General features: G+C 38.4%; 2 protein-coding genes across 3 annotated transcripts in view; one reads left to right on the top strand and one right to left on the bottom strand.

Annotated features, from left to right (window-relative positions):
* INSYN2B (inhibitory synaptic factor family member 2B) overlaps positions 1–14,525 on the bottom strand; it is a 119,187-nt gene extending 104,662 nt beyond the window's left edge. The window contains exon 1 of the mRNA XM_078385817.1: positions 14,341–14,525. The gene's annotated coding sequence lies outside the window, so the exon portion shown is untranslated. The remainder of the gene's footprint in view (positions 1–14,340) is intronic.
* The window catches only part of DOCK2 (dedicator of cytokinesis 2), a 386,088-nt gene that overhangs the window by 252,859 nt on the left and 115,028 nt on the right, over positions 1–18,201 (top strand). For both annotated transcript variants that reach the window (XM_072990261.2, XM_020780495.3), the window contains exon 28: positions 15,848–15,946. In XM_072990261.2, coding sequence (XP_072846362.2) covers positions 15,848–15,946 — 99 coding nt within the window. The remainder of the gene's footprint in view (positions 1–15,847; positions 15,947–18,201) is intronic.

Below are 18,201 nucleotides of genomic sequence, written 5' to 3'. Positions count from 1 at the left end.
GCCTTGCCTTGAAAAACTTTTAGTGCTGATGGTATGTATGAGCTTCGCTTTGAGAAGAGGAATCTGAAGATGGCAGTAATACTTCTTTGAGCATTTTCAGTATCATGGGAAATATGGGCTCTCCACCGTCCAGTTGACTGAAAAACTGCACCTAAATATTTATAGGCCTTAACCTGTTCAATATGCTCATCTATCTGCTATGTGTATGTGTGTTTGACAAATCTTTTGGTGAAAACCAGAATGGTGGTCTTTTAGTAGTTTACTATGAGGTGCCCTTCAGAGCAATATGTACTGTACTATATAGGCCCAGTGGGCTGTCCCAAGCTCTGCTTCAGCAAAAGATAGAATTACTGTATCATCTGCATACAGTAGAGGAGGGATCAATCTATCTTCAAGTTTGGGTGGTGGAAATCAAGGTTTGTTAAGGCTAAGTCACGTCTCTTCCACAGGTCAGGAATCATTCAGACTCCTCTGGGTGAATGTAGGGCACATGGGCTCAGCTTGTTCTGATAAATAAGCCAAACCACATACTACAGACAAAGGAAAATCAATAATTAAAAAAAGTGAAAAATAAGATTATGAACTGACCCAGGTCAGTATTGGCTCAAATACATCAAGCAAACATTAAACTCAAACAAAACATATCCAAATGGATTTGATTAAGATACAGTTTGCTATGTAGCATAGGGGCTGTTTATTAATTTACAATCATTTTTAGTCTGCTTTAAAGCCTGGTTGAAAGCCTTCTTTTTAGCTTTACAGAACTGGTTTTGCAGTTCTTTTGATCTTAGCTATATATAGTGTAGAGGAAAGATGTGAGATGACATATATTTGACATCAGGCAGTTCCACTTAAAAGCAAATGCCCTGTTTCCCCGAAAATAAGACCTAACCTGAAAATAAGCCCTAGTATGATTTTTCAGGATGCTTATAATGTAAGCCCTACCACGCAAAATAAGCCCTAGTTAACTGAAACCCCGCCCGCTACCATTGTGCAGCATTGCGCAGCAACCGGAAGAAGATGATATGACTAGAGTGGTCAAAATGACCAGAAAGGCAGGGTATTAAATAAATAAATAAATAAATAAATAAATAAATAAATAAATAAATAAATAAATAAATAAATAAATAAATAGACTGTATTTGAATAAATGTAGAAATATGTAAAAATAAATGCAAAAATAAAACATCCCCTGAAAATAAGCCCTAATGCATTTTTGGAGCAAAAATTAATATAAGACCCTGTCTTATTTTTCCCCACTAAAAGTATTTCTCCCACTAAGAATATTTTACTTTGCTCTACTCTTTGTTTGGGATTTATGCTTCACAACACCCCTTTCATTTCAAGGCAGAAATATTGATTTTCTAATTAAATGTACTAATATTTAGAAAACTGTAGATGTAAGGCCAACAGCTGCTCAAAATAAATAATTAAATACAATGAATATTAATTATTTTAAGCTGCTTTTTATATATTAGCAAAACTCTCACCACGTTTTCCAGCAAAAAGTGCGGTTTGAAACAAACAAGCAAAAATTTAATTCAATATAATAAAGATCACTAACGATGCTGTCCTCTGAAGATGCTGGCCACAGAGACTGGTGAAACGTTAGGAAGAACAAACTTCAGAACATGGCCAAAGAGCCCGAAAAACTCACAACAACCATCACTAACAGAGTTCTTCTGAAAGGACAGAAGAAGGTGACAAGGCAATGAAAATTTCCTGGAAGTCTGGACCTACAAAAATGTTCTTAATCTGGTGCTTAAGGTCCTTAAGGTATCCTGTCTCAAAACCTTTTAGATTTTAAATTTAAAATCAGTGGCTTGTGTTGAACTAGGAAATAGAATATAAGCCAGGGTAGCTGTTTCAAGCTGCATGGCTTCCATTTTCATGATTGGAGTGAAAGGACAGATCCCACTAAATAAAGATGCTGCATTGGTTTGCGCGACATGTAGCTTCTGAGTTACAGTAAGCTGTAGTATTCCAAATGGAATGTTGTCATAACATAGTGAATTGTGGCCACAGTATAATTATCTAGGAAATATTAATGCTTTTTGTCATGTGACCACCTTTGTCTCCTATAACAATGGTCCCCAACCTTGGGCCTCCAGATGTTCTTGGACTACAACTCCCAGAAGCCTTCACCACCACCTCTGCTGGCCAGGATTTCTGGGAGTTGAAGTCCAAGAACATCTGGAGGCCCAAGGTTGGGGACCACTGTCCTATAACAAAGCTTAAATCAATAGCATCTCCAGACGGTGAATCTGAACCTTACAAGGAGTGTATTTCCAAACAGGAAAGACCAAACGCCATCTTCCAAATCAGATGAGTCACCTCCAAGTTTTTGGGTCTGAGCTTTGGTTTGCTAGTTTATCCAGGCCAACAAGCACAACAGATTCCCTGTGCCATCATGAACAATTTAGGTAAACGCCAGGTATAGCAACATAAGAGGCAAGCCATGAAAATAGATGTAAGTTATGTTAAGTGTCAATATGACTGTAGCTTGAAAGAGGAGATACTGGAAGGAGAAGAACCTGGGTGGTTCTTCTTGTTCCGGTAGTTGGATTTTGTAATGTTTGTTTATTCTTCCATGAAAAAATAGTACCTGTAGCAGGCAGTGGTGCAGAAAACAACTGAACAATATGGCCGGAAACTGTTGAGAATGCTAAGAAATCCTCAGAGGGGGACAAAAGTGCTCTATTTAGAGAAGGTATATTTTTGCATGCCATTCCGCTTTCTTTTACCTTTAGATATCCACCCCTCAACATTTCTACTGTTAAATGAATTAAGCTCATGGACAGTTACAGAGAAAGCTTAGCAGGTTAATGTAGCACCTAGCCAGGTGAGCATAGCAATCAACTTGGGTTTTACACTTGCCTTTAACTATGGCCTGTAGCTTGAATGGATCCAATATTTTTAAAAATAACACACAAACTTTCTCACTTTCTATTAACCTTGACCTCATATAATTGTGATGTATTTTGTTCCTACAATCTTGTTAAGATTTGCTAGCATGGGATAGATGCCTGCATTATGCCAAGGACAAAATAGAGAGCAAACTTCCATTTAAAACAACACAGATAAATATGTATAGGGAAAAAAAAAATAAAGAAACAAAACTAGAACCTATCCTCAGAAGAATGAATGGGGTGTGTGGGAATGTCTAGCAGGGTAACGAAGGGTGGTACTGTTGTACATGGCAGGGCTTCACTTATCTGGGAGTAAGACCCAGTGAATTTAATACGACTTGCTTTCGAGCTGACATTGTACAATTAGCCTGTCAGCTTATGCTCATTCATTTGGAAGCTAAGAGTGCGATCTTAGTAACACACAGTTAATTCAATGGGGCTTTACTCAGGCATCACGTGGATTTCAGTAGGGCTTAACGTTATACTCTTAAGCATGTCTGTGCAAAAGTAGGTAGAATGGAAGTGAGCTACACATGTCTTTATTCTATATTGATTACATTCCTGAAAAAGAGACCATCTTAATACTGGTACATTTTGGGTTGCTAACATAGGCATAATTCTAAAAGTGACAAAGGAAATTAATGTCATAAACGTAGTGCTCAAAACTATCAGTGTGAAGATGAAAAGTATTTTAAAAATAATATAATGCGAAGCCCAGTTTACTTAGTTCTGTCTTAAATTCAAAATGCAATACAATTCCGGCAAAAGCCTGAATTTTAAAAAAATAATGACTACCATATGCCCTTTCTGAAATGTTATCTTCACCCAAAGCAAAACAGGCTTCTGTGATATACTTATATTTTTTAAAGAAAGATTTGTGTTGTTTTATCTAAATAAATGAGGGAGCTCCAGCCACAAAGAAACCTGCATATGGTTGGCATAGTTTACATTTACTATGCTGTTTTTGAAGAATTTTATTTTGTTATACATGTTCTTAGTTCATTACTAGAGGCCTCATTCCCAGAAACTCCATGAAACTTAAATTTACTGCATGGCTACTCATAAGTAGGAATTTTCAGTCATTCTCCTAACCCTCTTGTGAGATTCTCTCCCTCACAGAGGTCTGCTTGGCTCTTGCTTTATTGATTTTTCAGTATTGAGCAAGGTGTTATGTGCCATCATCCTGTTTTTGACTTACGGATTATGGTCACATTATGAAGTAATATAACTTCTAAAGGTCCTATCAGCTCTGCTCAGGTCTTGCAAACTAAAAGGCTGTGGGTTCATTTTTTGAGTTAATCCATTTCATGTTTGATGTTCCTCTTTTCCTACTGCATTCCATTTTTCCTAATTTTGTTGTCTCTTCCAATGAGACGATTACATACCTGAAGTATAATAACCTCAGATTAACCATTTTAGCTTCTTGTGAAAGTTCAGTCTTCATGTGATCCAAAATGCATTCATTTTTAAAATTTATTTTGTGGAGGTCTGTGGCACATGTGGAGTACCATCATATGGATGATCTTGGCCTTGGTCTCCAGTGATACATCCTTAATCTTAAGGACCTTTTCTGGTTCCCATAATTCATTTAATCATTAGTCAAAATGCAAACAACAACTAGGAAATTGGAAGAAGACTGTGACTCAAAAGGCAAGCTGTGAAGGACCTAGGAGAGATCCTTAAGAATGTGTCACTGGAGACCGATGCCAAGATAATCTATAATAATAGTATTATTAAATCATCATCATCATCATCATCATCATCATCATCATCATCATCATCATCTATATGGTACTCTGTAACTAAATGCGAATGAGAAAACTGAACAGCAAAGAAAACTGACAGTGAGTAATACAGATTTTTTTTTTCAAAATTTGGTGTTTTATAGGTGCCATGGACATATGAAAAGAAAAAAAAATTGAATGTGTTCTAGATCAAACAAAGTTTAAACTGTCACTAAGAGGTTATTATATTTCAGACATATTATGTCACTGGAAGAGAGAACAAAGCTAGGGAAAGTGGAATAAAGTAGGAAAAGAGGACCACCAAACATGAAATGGATTGACTTAATAAACGAATCTACAGCCTTTTAGTTTGCAAGAGCTGAGCGGGGCTGTTAATGGCAGGACCTTCTGGAGGCTATTGCTTCATAGGGTTGTCATAATCCCTAAATCAAAAGGAGCACAATGGCACGTAACACCACCAATTTCTACATTTTTTTTCAGTATTTTTCAAGAAATGGCTTTTTATATCATGTTAGGGGAAGATCTCATACTTGTGTCTCAATGGTAGTGAAGCATGTTTGTACATTTTATAGAACATGCTGGGTTTGACCCATTTTATCCAAAGGAACTCATAAATTGTGTCTTGGAGCACAGTCGATACTGGCCTTGTGAACAGCCAGGTATGGACTGTCAGTCTTGCAGTTACCAGGGTGACAGGAAAGGACGCAGGGGAACAGGATAGTTATTTCCATTTCAATTGTAGACAGTGAAGAAGAGTGATAATAGTTTTGAAAGGAAAATAGAAGCTGCAGAATTATTTATGCTATTGTTATACTAGAGGGGAGATGCATATGAGGAAGAAGGAGAAAGGCATAAGTCAAGGCTATGCTGCACTGAACATTGGGTTGAACCAGGTAACTTCTTATAAGTTCTTTCTAGGTCTCTTATTCCATGTGAATCATATTGATTGCCAGCTGGATATGTGTAACAGGGAAGGGTAGCTTCATTTGCATGATGCCCTCAGTGCATCAGTTTCAGTGAACAGACATACCTGGGAGTTAGACCCATCACTTTGCCAGAGACTCAAAGGTACTGCGGAAACTAGAACTAACTAACATGCTCTACATGGGGCTGCCTTTGGAAAGTGTTCGGAAACTCCAGCGGGTCAAAAATACAGCAGCCAGATTGCTAACTGGGGCTGGTCACAGGGAACATGTAAATCTCCAGTTACAGCAACTTCAAAGTGCTGGTTTTAGCCTGTAAAGCCATAAACAGCTTGGGTCCCAGCTATCTATGAGATTGCATCTCCCTCTGTGAGCCTGCCCAGGCACTAAGGTCATCGGGGAGGCCTTTTCTTCAGCCCTACCACCTTCACAGGTGTCCTTGCTGGGGACACAGGAGAGGGCCTTCCCTGGTGCTGCTCCCAGACTCTGGAACTCCCTACCATGGGAAGCCAGATTGGCCCCATCTTTGCTGTCCTTCTGCAGGCAGGAGAAGAGGCTGTTCCTGAGTGACTGCTGATCTGAGAGGGGTTTTTAAAAAAAGGATCGTTGTGCTTTTAAATGTGTTTTTAGTATTGATTTTATTTACCATTTTTACTATAATACTTGTTCAGTTCCTTTAAAATATTTGTATGCTTACTGTTTTTAGCTTTTAAATATCGTCTTTTTTAATGATGCAAGCTGCCTTGGGTCCTTTTAAGGAGAAAGGCAGGATAAAAATATTTAAAATAAATAATAACATATAAGATTATACCATATCTCTATTGTCTAATGAATACATAGCCTTTAAGAGCAGCTTTTTCCTGGCATTTTGGATGAATTTGAAGAGCTCTTACTACAACCTGTTAATACCAACAGTGTTGTTTTGTTGTCCTCATCTAAATGTCTAACGCCATTTGAACAGTTCAATCTTTATTGTTGGTTATTTTAGCTGCCCCTACTTTAATTGATACTTGTAGCTGTACTTGATTAGCAACCTCCATAAAAATCTGAGTTTTATTTAGTTGTATTTTATTTTGTATTTATATACTGTATGTTACCATAAGAGTTTTAGTTATATGCAAACTAATACTTTGAACGAATAAATAAATAAATAATGTTTGAGGTATACACAATCCTTTTGAGTTCATTGTTTCTCTGATGAGCATTTATTTGACCCTTAATTCAACTATCCATTTCAAAACTATTGTAATTACAGTCTTGTTCACTCACTCTACCCTGTGGCAGATGAGATTTTAAATTTGTCTGGGTTGATCTGTCTGAGTTTGGACTGATTATTAGTTTCCTTGCCACAGGCTGAAAAACACACATAGAAGTCAATGTAACAGTCTTAATTTAGGAATAAGTACTGTAACTCTATTTCCAGTTTGTCTTACTTTTTCATGTACTGGAAATTATATGTATATTTAAATACACTTGCTACCCTGTTGAAACTATCATGAACTGTATCACAACATTCAGAGAAGTGCAACATCTGGTACTTAATTTCTCATCTTCATATGTATGTATCATATAATGAATAAATAATAATATAATTTATTTATTATTTATGTGTAAGACTTTAAAAGGGTTAGGACTGGAAAGATTGAAAACTAGGTAAACTCATGATGAACTATTGCTGTTACATTACAAAAACTCAAAACAAACCCGAGACGTTGCACTTACAAATGAGTTGCAGAAGCCAATCTGAGTTTAGCCCAAGGTGAGTAGAAGACAATTTGGAATCTATTTGGTAGAAGTGCTGTGGAGCAGCAAGGTTTTCTCACTTCCAGTTGTCTAACAATGGGCAAAATCCTGTTGCATGTATTTATACTGTCATAACCCAAATCAGGCACTGGAAATATTTAATTTAAACTAATGAAAACTTTCCTATCTCTCCTTTTCAGGTTCTTAGGCTCTCAAGTGTTCCGTTTTCTCCCAAGGAAGCCTTAGGAAGCGGGAAGTATTTAATAGTAGCAATTGGCCACGGGATCACTGCTGCCAGAATTGGCACCACTGGAGGCAATCCAGCAGCAAGCTTTGGACTATTAAAATTTCCCCCCCACCACCACTGTCCCAAGGTTACCAAAGACTTCCTCGGGGCAAAAGTAAATCTTAGAGAGCCTTGAAACCTGAAAAGGAGGGATAGAGAGCTTTCCATTAGTTTAAATTAAATATTTCTGTCACCCAATCCAAGTTAAGCCATTGTGTGTGTAGGCATCCTTCAGTCTCGAAAGACTATGGTAGCGTGCTCTGTATGGAGGACTTGGAACAGCATCTAGTGTGGCTGAGGAGGCCAATTCGAGAGTTACAATCTCTTCCACACTGAAGACAAATCCAATCTGTCCCCTGTCCAGCTCCCTGGTTTTGCTTCCTTTGTGACTTCCTCTTTGCCTCGGCCTGCTGGACAAGGGTCTCTTCAAATTGGGAGAGGCCGTGATGTACCGCCTGCCTCCAGGCTGAACAATCAGATGTCAGAGTTTCCCATCTGTTGAGGTCTATTCCTAAGGCCTTCAGATCCCGCTTGCAGATATCCTTGTATCGCAGCTGTGGTCTCCCTCTGGGGCGATTTCCCTGCACTAATTCTCCATATAGGAGATCCATTGTAAATATACATCAACAGGATTTTGCCCAATAAAAGAACTCCCCCCCCCAACTTAAATTAAATTTTAAGAGTAACCAAAAGCAGCCTTCCATGGACTGTGAGATTGGTTCCATTTTCATCATCAGAACCAGTTCCTAGTTTCAGAATGTGCTCAGAACAGCCTGCTTTTTAAACTATATATTTTTTTAGTCTTCCATTTGTTTGGTGATTCTTGGAGTCCTAGTAAAAAGCAAAGTATTGGTATAGCACACAATAGTGTATGTTTTGCCTGAAACCATGAGAAAGAGGGGAAAAAAGGCTCGGGAGAAAAGCACATCCGGTGGACAGGCCTCAAATCAAAGCCAAAGAATTACCAGTTTTTTTTAAAGCTCTAATCAGAACTGCTGTTCTTTGGTCCTCTTGATTCTTGCCCTATTCAATGCACCAACAGATACATAGGTTGTACTGGGATTCTAAACCCTCAACAGATTGAGTTAAGTTAGAAGAACTGATGCTTTCCATTTTAAATTGTAATGCAAGAATAGTAGTAGGCATCCTTCAGTCTCGAGAGACTATCGCTCTGAATAGATGACTTGGAACAGCGTCTAGTGTGGCTGAGAAGGCCAATTCGAGAGTGACAATCCCTTCCACACTGAAGACAAATGCAATCTGTCCCCTGTCCAGCTCCCTGATTTTGCTGCTTTTGGGACTGCCTCTTTGCCTCTGCCTGTTGGGCAAGTGTCTCTTCAAAATGCGAGAGGCCGTGATGCACTGCCTGCCTCCAGGCTGAACTCTCAGATGTCAAGGTTTCCCATACAAGCATACAGTACAATATAAAATGATCCCCATTTTAAACTCCAATGCAAGAAGAGTTTTAGAATGATGTAGGTACATATGCCAACTGTCCAAGAACAATGTATTATCACAGCCATGTCTATCTTCTTGCTACATGTGTAGAGCAGTGACTCCTGTGAATTATTTAAAGAACTTGTTTCTCAACACAATGTTTGCAGCTGCAATTTAAAGTGCTGTTTTCGACCTATAAAAAGTCCTAAATGGCTTGGGTCCAAGATATCTCAAAGAGCTATATGAGCCTACCTGGGTTTTGAGATCACCAGGGGAGTCCTTTCTCTAAGTCCCTCCACCTCACAGGTATGTTGGGTGGGGATGTGAGAGAGGGCCTTCTCTATTGCTACTCTCAAGCTGTGGAAAGCTTGCCCCCTTCCTGGAAGCCTGTGAAGAAGCTACTGCAAGGCTTCTTAGGCATTGTAGTTCTGGGGGAGAGATCATCTAGAGATCCTCAAGAGCAGCAAGACTACCAAGCCTAGGAAGCCTTTTAGCAGCAAATGCCAAGGCTTCAGTCTTGTGTAAGGGAGTGCAATGAAGGTGTCTGCAGGTATGAGACCGTGGGCTAGAAATCCCAGAATTTCACCTGTAGAATTCTAGGAGTTGAAGTCCAAATAACAACAACAAATGACATGCTCTTTTCGAGCATGACTCAAGCAGTAAGTTAGCAGGATAGAAGTTATGGGGATGCAGTTGTCCATGCTATCTATGAAGGACATTCTAAAGGTATATCCTGCAACATCTCAAGAAGAATTATCTATTCTGCTTCACACTGCGTGTTCCAACTGAGAACACTGCTGAATGGATCGCAAAGATGAGTTAATAAGCTTTCCTTATTTAATATACTTCATCTGTCAGAACACTTGGGGGAAAGAACTAAACTCCACCAGATTATTCAAAAGCTCTCCAAAGGACCTGGGGACAGCAACTGATTGTTAAGAGTGGAGAACATTCACCTAGTAGTGAGTTGGGCCTCAGTGAGTACAGCAATTGAAACCAATTGCCAGTCTAATATTTTGGTTACTAAGGAGATGCAGCGTTGGAGGGAAAGTGCCATAATTTTATAACCCATAGCAGCCCTTTGAAACCTCAGAAAACAACTTGTTACCATTCCCTTTTCATATTTACTCCTAATTATATATCTCAAATTTCCAATTACGTGGCTCTACCATGTAGATTTTTATCCTCTCAAATTCTGCTAAACCCCTGATGTGCCTAGAATTCCTCGCAAACAGTGGGAGAAGAGCAGAGCTGACGTATGACTTCTTCAGTCTACATCGAGGCCCTGTCAGTAAAATGTGCAAGTGGGGAACCTGGGCTATTCTCCAGTCACCTATGAAAGATAAGAAGACAGCTCTAGTGAACTGTAAAACATGAAGCATACAGATTAAAAACAAAACAAAACAAACCCAGTTCCTTAACAGTGGCAGAGTTGATTATTATGAATTTGATGTCTGTAAACTGTGACAAATGTGAGATGTTTTGATCCTACAGCATAGCAATATTTCATGAACAGAAACCCAAAATTATTGCACAATAGCCTATTGCTGGAGCTGAAAGTGAAGGGATGTTCTTGGGTCTGTAGCCATATCCTGACACAGGCAAAGAGACATATTTTTTTCCAGTGAACCAGATACAGAGGTCCAGAGTTTCACTTATTTCCCACTGAAATGGACAGAACTTTCCTCAAGTCATGATTAAGAGCTCGGTTATATGCTTGTTAGGGACGCGGTGGCGCTGCGGGCTAAACCACAGAAGCCTGTGCTGCAGGGTCAGAAGACCAGCAGTCGTAAGATCGAATCCACGCGACAGAGTGAACGCCCGTCGCTTGTCCCAGCTCCTGCCAACCTAGCGGTTCGAAAGCATGCAAATGCAAGTAGATAAATAGGGACCACCTTGGTGGGAAGGTAACAGCGTTCCGTGTCTAAGTCGCACTGGCCATGTGACCACGGAAGATTGTCTTCGGACAAAACGCTGGCTCTATGGCTTGGAAACGGGGATGAGTCGAACACGACTGGACAAAAATTGTCAAGGGGAACCTTTACCTTTATATGCTTGTTTATTCAGAAGTAAGCTCCCATGTATTGTGTACATTTTTTTTCCTGGGAAAATATGCATAGGAAGGAATTTTGTTGATTCCACTGTAAGCTACATAAGATAACTACCTGCAGCAAACCTACATGGCTGGAAGTAAATCTCACTCAACTCAGCAGAGGCCACTTCTAAACATGTACAGGAGTGCACTGTAAGTCTAGATCCCATCCTTTATTTTTATTTGATATCCAAAACTGCCAGTTAAAAAATCATTGTTCATTCAGATTAGCTTTTCAACTTTTCATATGATTGGTATTTGTAGATATATGTTAAAGATGGAAGTCATGACCCGCCTTTTGTTTTTCAGTTCTTAGCTTCAAATACTGCCCTACTTAGCTTTGGTGGGATTGAATGGCCTTCATTGTTGTAGGTAATTTACAGAAGCTTCCTAACTAAATGCACATTTATCAGGAGAACCCCTATATACAAGCGGCACCTAAAATCTATATACTGAAAGGTGCAGAATATGAACGTCAACATCCTAACCATTTGTTCACTTAAGCATTTATGTTACCAATTTGTATAAAATATGGTGCCTAACTGTCCATCCACTGGCAGAGCGTTATCTTCTGAGGGGATGGATTTCCAAATCTTCCTTACAGCCCTTCCAAAATCTGGCCTGGAGAGTTGGGAGACATGCTGGAGAAGATTTCAGGGCAAGGATGGCAAGGAGAGTCCACTGGCACTTAGAAGTCTAGTCATGTAATGCTGAATGTAGACCTACATATTGCATGAGGGAGGGAGATGAACCCATGAAACCCAGTATTTCAGGTTAACTTAAGTCCAGATTCACAGACCGATGAGTTTTCACGGGCATTTCTGGAGTCTCTCTCTCCATAACTGGTTTACTATCTGTAGGAGTGGTGTGGTGTGATCTGATGTAGAAGAACCACTGCTATTGTCACAGACATCTGAAGAAGAACACCAAGGTTAGCAGTGTTAGTGTTCAACAGCTATGGGCCATTGTAAACAAATGGCTTCATTAGTCACATAGTCCCAACTCTCCCTTTTCTTTTATTTATGTGGCTTTTTGTAAGTTATTTGAAGTTACTACGGCAACCTGTCACCATCTGGTGTTGTAAAGTATGATGAGATTTCGGTTGCTAGGTGCTGAAGTTTGCCATCTCTTTTCATAGAACCCTACGGTCTCTCTGCCCACACCAGTCTATTAGAACTGCATGGCAAATGTCTAGGGATTATGGCATATAAATTTAGTCATCTGTTCTTATCGTCTACCAAGCCATGTTAGCTTTAATCATTTGGAACAGTTGTCACTTGCTATTTACTTTATTTTAAATTCTAAACAGGTTCATTTTCCATAGCTTATACTTGATAGTACATGCTTTCAAGCCAGCCAGTTCTTTGTTGCTGCTTTTCAAAGTCTAATTACCTTAATTTCTTTTGTTGCCAGAGGGCTCTGAACTTTACAGAAAGAATACTTCATTTTCTTTGGACACCCTGTTTCATCTTTTATATTGCACTAATAGATATAAAATCATTGACATCTACCTTGTCACTTCCTCCCCTACCAGGCAAAAAAATCTGGCATTATTTAATCTTTATCAATATTGTTATCCTAGTGGGTGGACATTGTTTTTCTTAGAACATGTAGTCTCAAATCAAGTGATGAGACAATCCTGTGCTGTGCAGGCATTAAATTTATGCACATTATTGATTGCATAGATTTGTAATAGCATTATGTCTTCAGAACAGACTTCTCCCTTTTAACATTCTGTTAAGTACTCCCTCATCAGGCAAGTGTTTGCTGTGATTACACTTATTTTTACACATGTTTGACCTAGTTTCAATCATGCATATCAGCACAGTGATTCATTAGACACATTTTTAACAAGGCTAAGTAAGCATCACTGCAATGTCATATCAAGCTTCTCCTCGAACAACTTAATATCTGAATTATTTATTTATTTTGTCAATAACAAAATTCACATTCTTGTGTCTAAAGTAGCTTTAAAAAGAATAAAAACACACACCAGAGTATACGTCACAACAGACTTGACTGACTGATTGACTGGTGGCTATATTTGTAGACAGTGCTATCATAATTGATAAGAAATATTAAGGAGCAGGATACAAAGTAGCTACAACAAAGTAATGTAGAGTAGTGGATCCTGTTCGGGGTCTAATATTGTTGTTCATTGTAAATGTTTCTTTCATCTTTTTCCTGGTTTGCTACTTGATGATAAAATATGCTTAAGTTTTGATTTTGATTTTTTTAAAAATCGATTTATTTTATTTTATTTTATTTGGAGGGGAAAAGTGGATCATAGGTTCCAGATAACTTTGGAAAATCCCATACAACATGGAAATTTGTGCTCATGCAGTTCCTTGATTAGATTCAGCTGAGAGCATTAGAGGCAATTTTCAGATTTAAATTTGGGAGGATGATTAATTCACAACTAATCATCTTTCAATCAAGAAAAATATGAGGGCTACTAGATTATAAGGTTGAGCTAGTTGTACAGTACTGGGTTGATAAGGCAATACTTTTCCAAGAACAAACTACTACCAATTTTCCCTGTCTTGAGCGCTCAATAATCAGTGACTCAGAACTGGGTACCTAAATCATAATTTTAGCCCACTGGCAACAGAAACTCTTCATGAAACAAAGCGTGTCATCTGTTCGTTCACACAGTTTTCATTAGCAGTGGGTAAGTCTAAGCACATGTACAGGGCTACAAAGCATTTACAATGCTGAAGTTCAAAGACAGCTTGCTTTTAAGACTGATAGAAGCAACTGTTTCAAAAATAGTTTAATTGTACTGAAGGATGCTTCCATCAAAGACTGTTAAAGATGCTGCTTATGCTAGAAAGGGTTACTGAAGGAAAAAAATCCTATGGAGACAGAAGGGGGCAGATATATTGTGAATAGCTTTCTAACATCATTAAAGAGCTAATCATTTCTCTGGGAAAAAAAACACCCATAGTTGCATATAAAGGATTTCCCACTTTATTTCTTCCATTTTATACTAGAAATAAAATCAGGACATTTGAATAACAAAGCCAGTTGCAAACAATTACATTTTTTAGCTTACTCTTTTGAGCAGGCAGCAGTCATTCTTATATATATATGAGGACTCTGAGTTATTTATACCTTTGAAGTATGATACTATAGTAAGAAAAGCAAAACTAAACATAGGCATTTTCAAACAAGCATCAGTGACAAAAGCCACACAAATCCTTACCTGATAGATCTGGGATTACCTGCTGGAAATACCTCCTTTTAGACTCCCACAGATAGCCAAAGCTCTGAGTAGCAGAAACGTTACTCCAAAAGCAGGGATAAGTTATCGTTTATGTTGTAATTTTCACTGTTTATATGCCAGAAGTGTACTGGGTCTGCTCACGTAGGAATAAATAAAAAAGCAGCACGAACTGAATTGAAGCTACCATAGGAAAGTAGGAAAGACCTCTAGTGGCTGTAACCTGAAGTTGAAGAGGCTTCCCCCCCCCCCCCCGATTTAAGTGGCAGACAAAATGGTTGGGTACCTCAAACTGCAGATAGTTTACAGTGATATGTGTGACCTTGCTGTGTTCGACATCATCAACAAGCCACAAAGTGAAAACAGATTTCTCACGCGCATGGGAGGTGTGAATGAATTTTTGCCCAGGAAGATTGAGGAGTCATTGGAAAGACCAGAAAGTGAATAAGTCTGATATGATCTTTATGTGATGGATGGCTACCCCACCTTGATTCCACTGCCGTGTGCATTTGTGTGCACACAATATTTCCTATAACTATTAAAAAGGTAATTGTTAACAAAAGAGTAAAATTCTTGCAGCCAGAAACTTTCCTTCACACCAAAAACCCTGCTATGCTCTTTTCTTGTGTAGCCTGCAGTAACATATATTTCTTCTAACGCCCTCAGAGAGACTTTAACTAGAGATGGAGGGGGTGTTGGTGTCAGTTTGATCAACTTGCATGGTAAATATGCCGGGGGCCGTAGTTTAAAGGGCTTAAAACCTATACACTAAACAAATTGTTAAGGTTTAAATAGCTGTAATTAGTACCTCACACTTGATATGTTAGAAGTGCAAGCCCTATCCTTTGTAAATTTCAAATAAATTTAAGATATAAAAATTCAATTGCAAAACGCCACAGGTTCTACCAGAGTTGTCGCCACCGACTCCCTCTTTTGAAAGAAAATAGCCAGGCATAATTTTCTACTGAACTGGTTAATTTCAATATGACTTGGCCCACTCCTGCCTACCTTTTTGCTCAGCTCCGTATCCCCTTGTTAGCCAGTGGACATCTTAAAAATTGAATGTATTAAAGGAAACCCCTGGTTAAAAAAATCCCAATCGATTTTGTAGGATCTTGCCGCGATCTGCACTTTTCTATTCAAATAATTCCCTGTCAAAAATGTAATGACTACATTTATTTAAAGGATGTATAAAGGTAAAGGTTAAATTGGTATCAGAATATGAAAATGTATCTGTAGCCAAACACTGCCATTTTTTCAACAAGAATGTTCATTCTCAATACCTTTGTAAATCACAATTTATTCCGCATGGTCAGAATCACTTCTGTACTTTCATGTCATGACGTTTTGACACAAGCAGATTTTACACGACTGATTTCCCTGTTATTTAGGTATGTTTTAGTGCCACATAATATAAACATGTTTTTCTACTTACTTAGGTAACTCAAGCAAGGTGTGCACATCAATAATATTATTTTCTTTCTTGTAGAGTCATTTTGTGGCATGCATGACAGCAATTTTGGATCAAATGGATGACCAACATTACTCTTCTTACATTGAAACTTTTCAGACAAGCTCAGAGCTAGTGGTAAGTTGTTTTGGGAACAGAAGCAACTCCCCCACCCCCACCCCCTTTTAACCTCACACCATCCAATTTCCCAACAAACGTACAGAACTTTTAAAATGAATCATAATAGTCAATAACCACCTTTCTGATCACTCGTCTACCAGAAATATATTGATTGCCTTCTGGAAAGAAAATTAAAATGCCCATTGATCAGTATTAAGTAGCACAGCTGTAACAGTTAGCATGAATGGACCAATGGGAAATGACAGCAGAGCATTCCGATAAAGAACAGTGCTGATTTATTTTTCAAGGAAATGTTAATTCACATTCTGTTCTGATGTAAATCAAGGGTTCTTTTGTGACATCTTTTTTTTTTTTTTTTTTTTTTTTGGAAAATGTCCTGAAATCCCATCATATTGGACAATTTCCAGCTAGAGCCCAATTCACTAGTGCTTGGGCAAGACATACAAGATCTAATCTTTTTTCCCCCAAGCATTTTCTCCCCTTCTGCTTTATGATTGGCTTTTGTTTTAAGTTTAGTGAATGAGCGATTGCAGCAACTGGACAAGGAGAATATTTCCACAGAAACTCTTGAACATCTCTGAGGCTTTCAATGTTATCAGAGCAGGCTTCAGAAAATAGTGTTGCGGGATTTTGAGTCAACATCTTAGCCTGTGGCCCAATGGTGTCCTGCAAAATTTTGTTTTATCCTTTATGTCCCTAATTCTCAAAGTTATGTTGGGCTGTTACTCCTAAAAGCCACAATCTGGGGCTATTCCAAATAGCTTTATGGAACTTTTGGAGCATATAATTCAGGAATTAGTGATCCATGCCTTTATTCTCCCCACTTCGTCTATTGTAACACACTATGTCCTTGAAAAATATTTGGATACTGTGGCTGGTTCAACACCCTACAATCCAGTGCTTGTCCTTTGAGGCTTATAATTCTTTGGTGCTTCAGTTGCACTGGCTACAGATTTATTCCCAGGCTCACATCCAGATGTGAAAAGCCATAATTGGTTTAAGACTAAGATATTGAAGTGAGTGTCTCCTTCTAGTTGATCCTCTTCAGACTTTGGGATCTGCAAATAAGCTTCTGTGGTGTACCCTCTTTGTTTCTAATTAGCATGAATGTCCCATGCTATATCTGTTTTATGGAACTCCTAGGTATGAGAAGCGCAGTTCACCCCCAGCTGCTTCTTTTGCCACTGTCTGACACATTTTTATTTCCACAGGTATTGAATTTAGCCGGTTCGTTTTCTCTCCCTTTATCTGCCGCTCAGTCTTCAGTATTATTTTATATTTGATTTCATCCTATTGTTGAGTGCTTATTTTAGTTTATCTTTAAGAATGGCTTGTAATCTCTTTTGGGGGCCTTGTTGTTAGCTACAACAACAGTTCTCTGGAATATTTTTGAGCAAAAAGATACGATCAATATTGATTCAAATCAGCAAATTGTGTCACAAGAAGATAATTCTTTGGAAATTGCTAGAGGAAGAAGTCAAAAGGGAGAAAAGTACAAGATTCCACAAACCTTTCAGTGATCTAGGCCTGGCTCTAAGAATCTTTTGTACTCAAATCAATGGAAGAAGTTTCACAGTAGGAATCGGTTGCATTGTAGACTTTGACAACTCCAGAAAACTATATGCTACCTGGGTGGCAAGAAGATGTTAATGTGATGGTTTTGTTATAAATAATGCTGCCCTCACCCTATGGTTAAAAATCTTTTCTGCCATCTGAATCAGCAAGAACCAGAAAGAATACATTACAAAGAATATTGGCTTTGTATAGCATCCATGTCTGGGGTAATGAGGGAATAACAATGTCCTTTTTGCAATAATAATAAAACACTAGGGAAATCGGTTAAAGTTCTAAACATTGTCTTTGTAATGATGTAAGCCGCCTTGGGGTCCTTTTTCAGAAGAGAGGCTGGATAAAAATATTTTAAATACATTAAAATAAAATAAATGTTACCATTTAAGGAATAACATTTACCCATTATTTTTTCTATTTAACTTTCTGGTGTTTCACCAAGTTGCTTTCAACTTATGGTGACCCTAATAGAGTTGCCAAGGTATGTGAGATGTTCAAGGAGTGGTTTAACGTTGCCACTTCCCATGGTTGAGCATCAGTTTTGAACCCAGGTGTCCTGAATCCTAGTCCAACATTCTTTCTACTACACCACATTGTTGCTTACAACATGATGGGTTTATCTAATGGTTTATCTAAGTAACTAATAGTTACTTTTCTGGGGCTCTGGAGGAAGTTATTGGGGA

Source organism: Pogona vitticeps, chromosome 2, assembly GCF_051106095.1.
Source record: "Pogona vitticeps strain Pit_001003342236 chromosome 2, PviZW2.1, whole genome shotgun sequence".
NCBI classification, from domain to species: Eukaryota; Metazoa; Chordata; class Lepidosauria; order Squamata; family Agamidae; genus Pogona; species Pogona vitticeps.
Note: the sequence above shows the minus strand (reverse complement) of the source record. Positions and strands in the feature narration are given on the sequence as shown.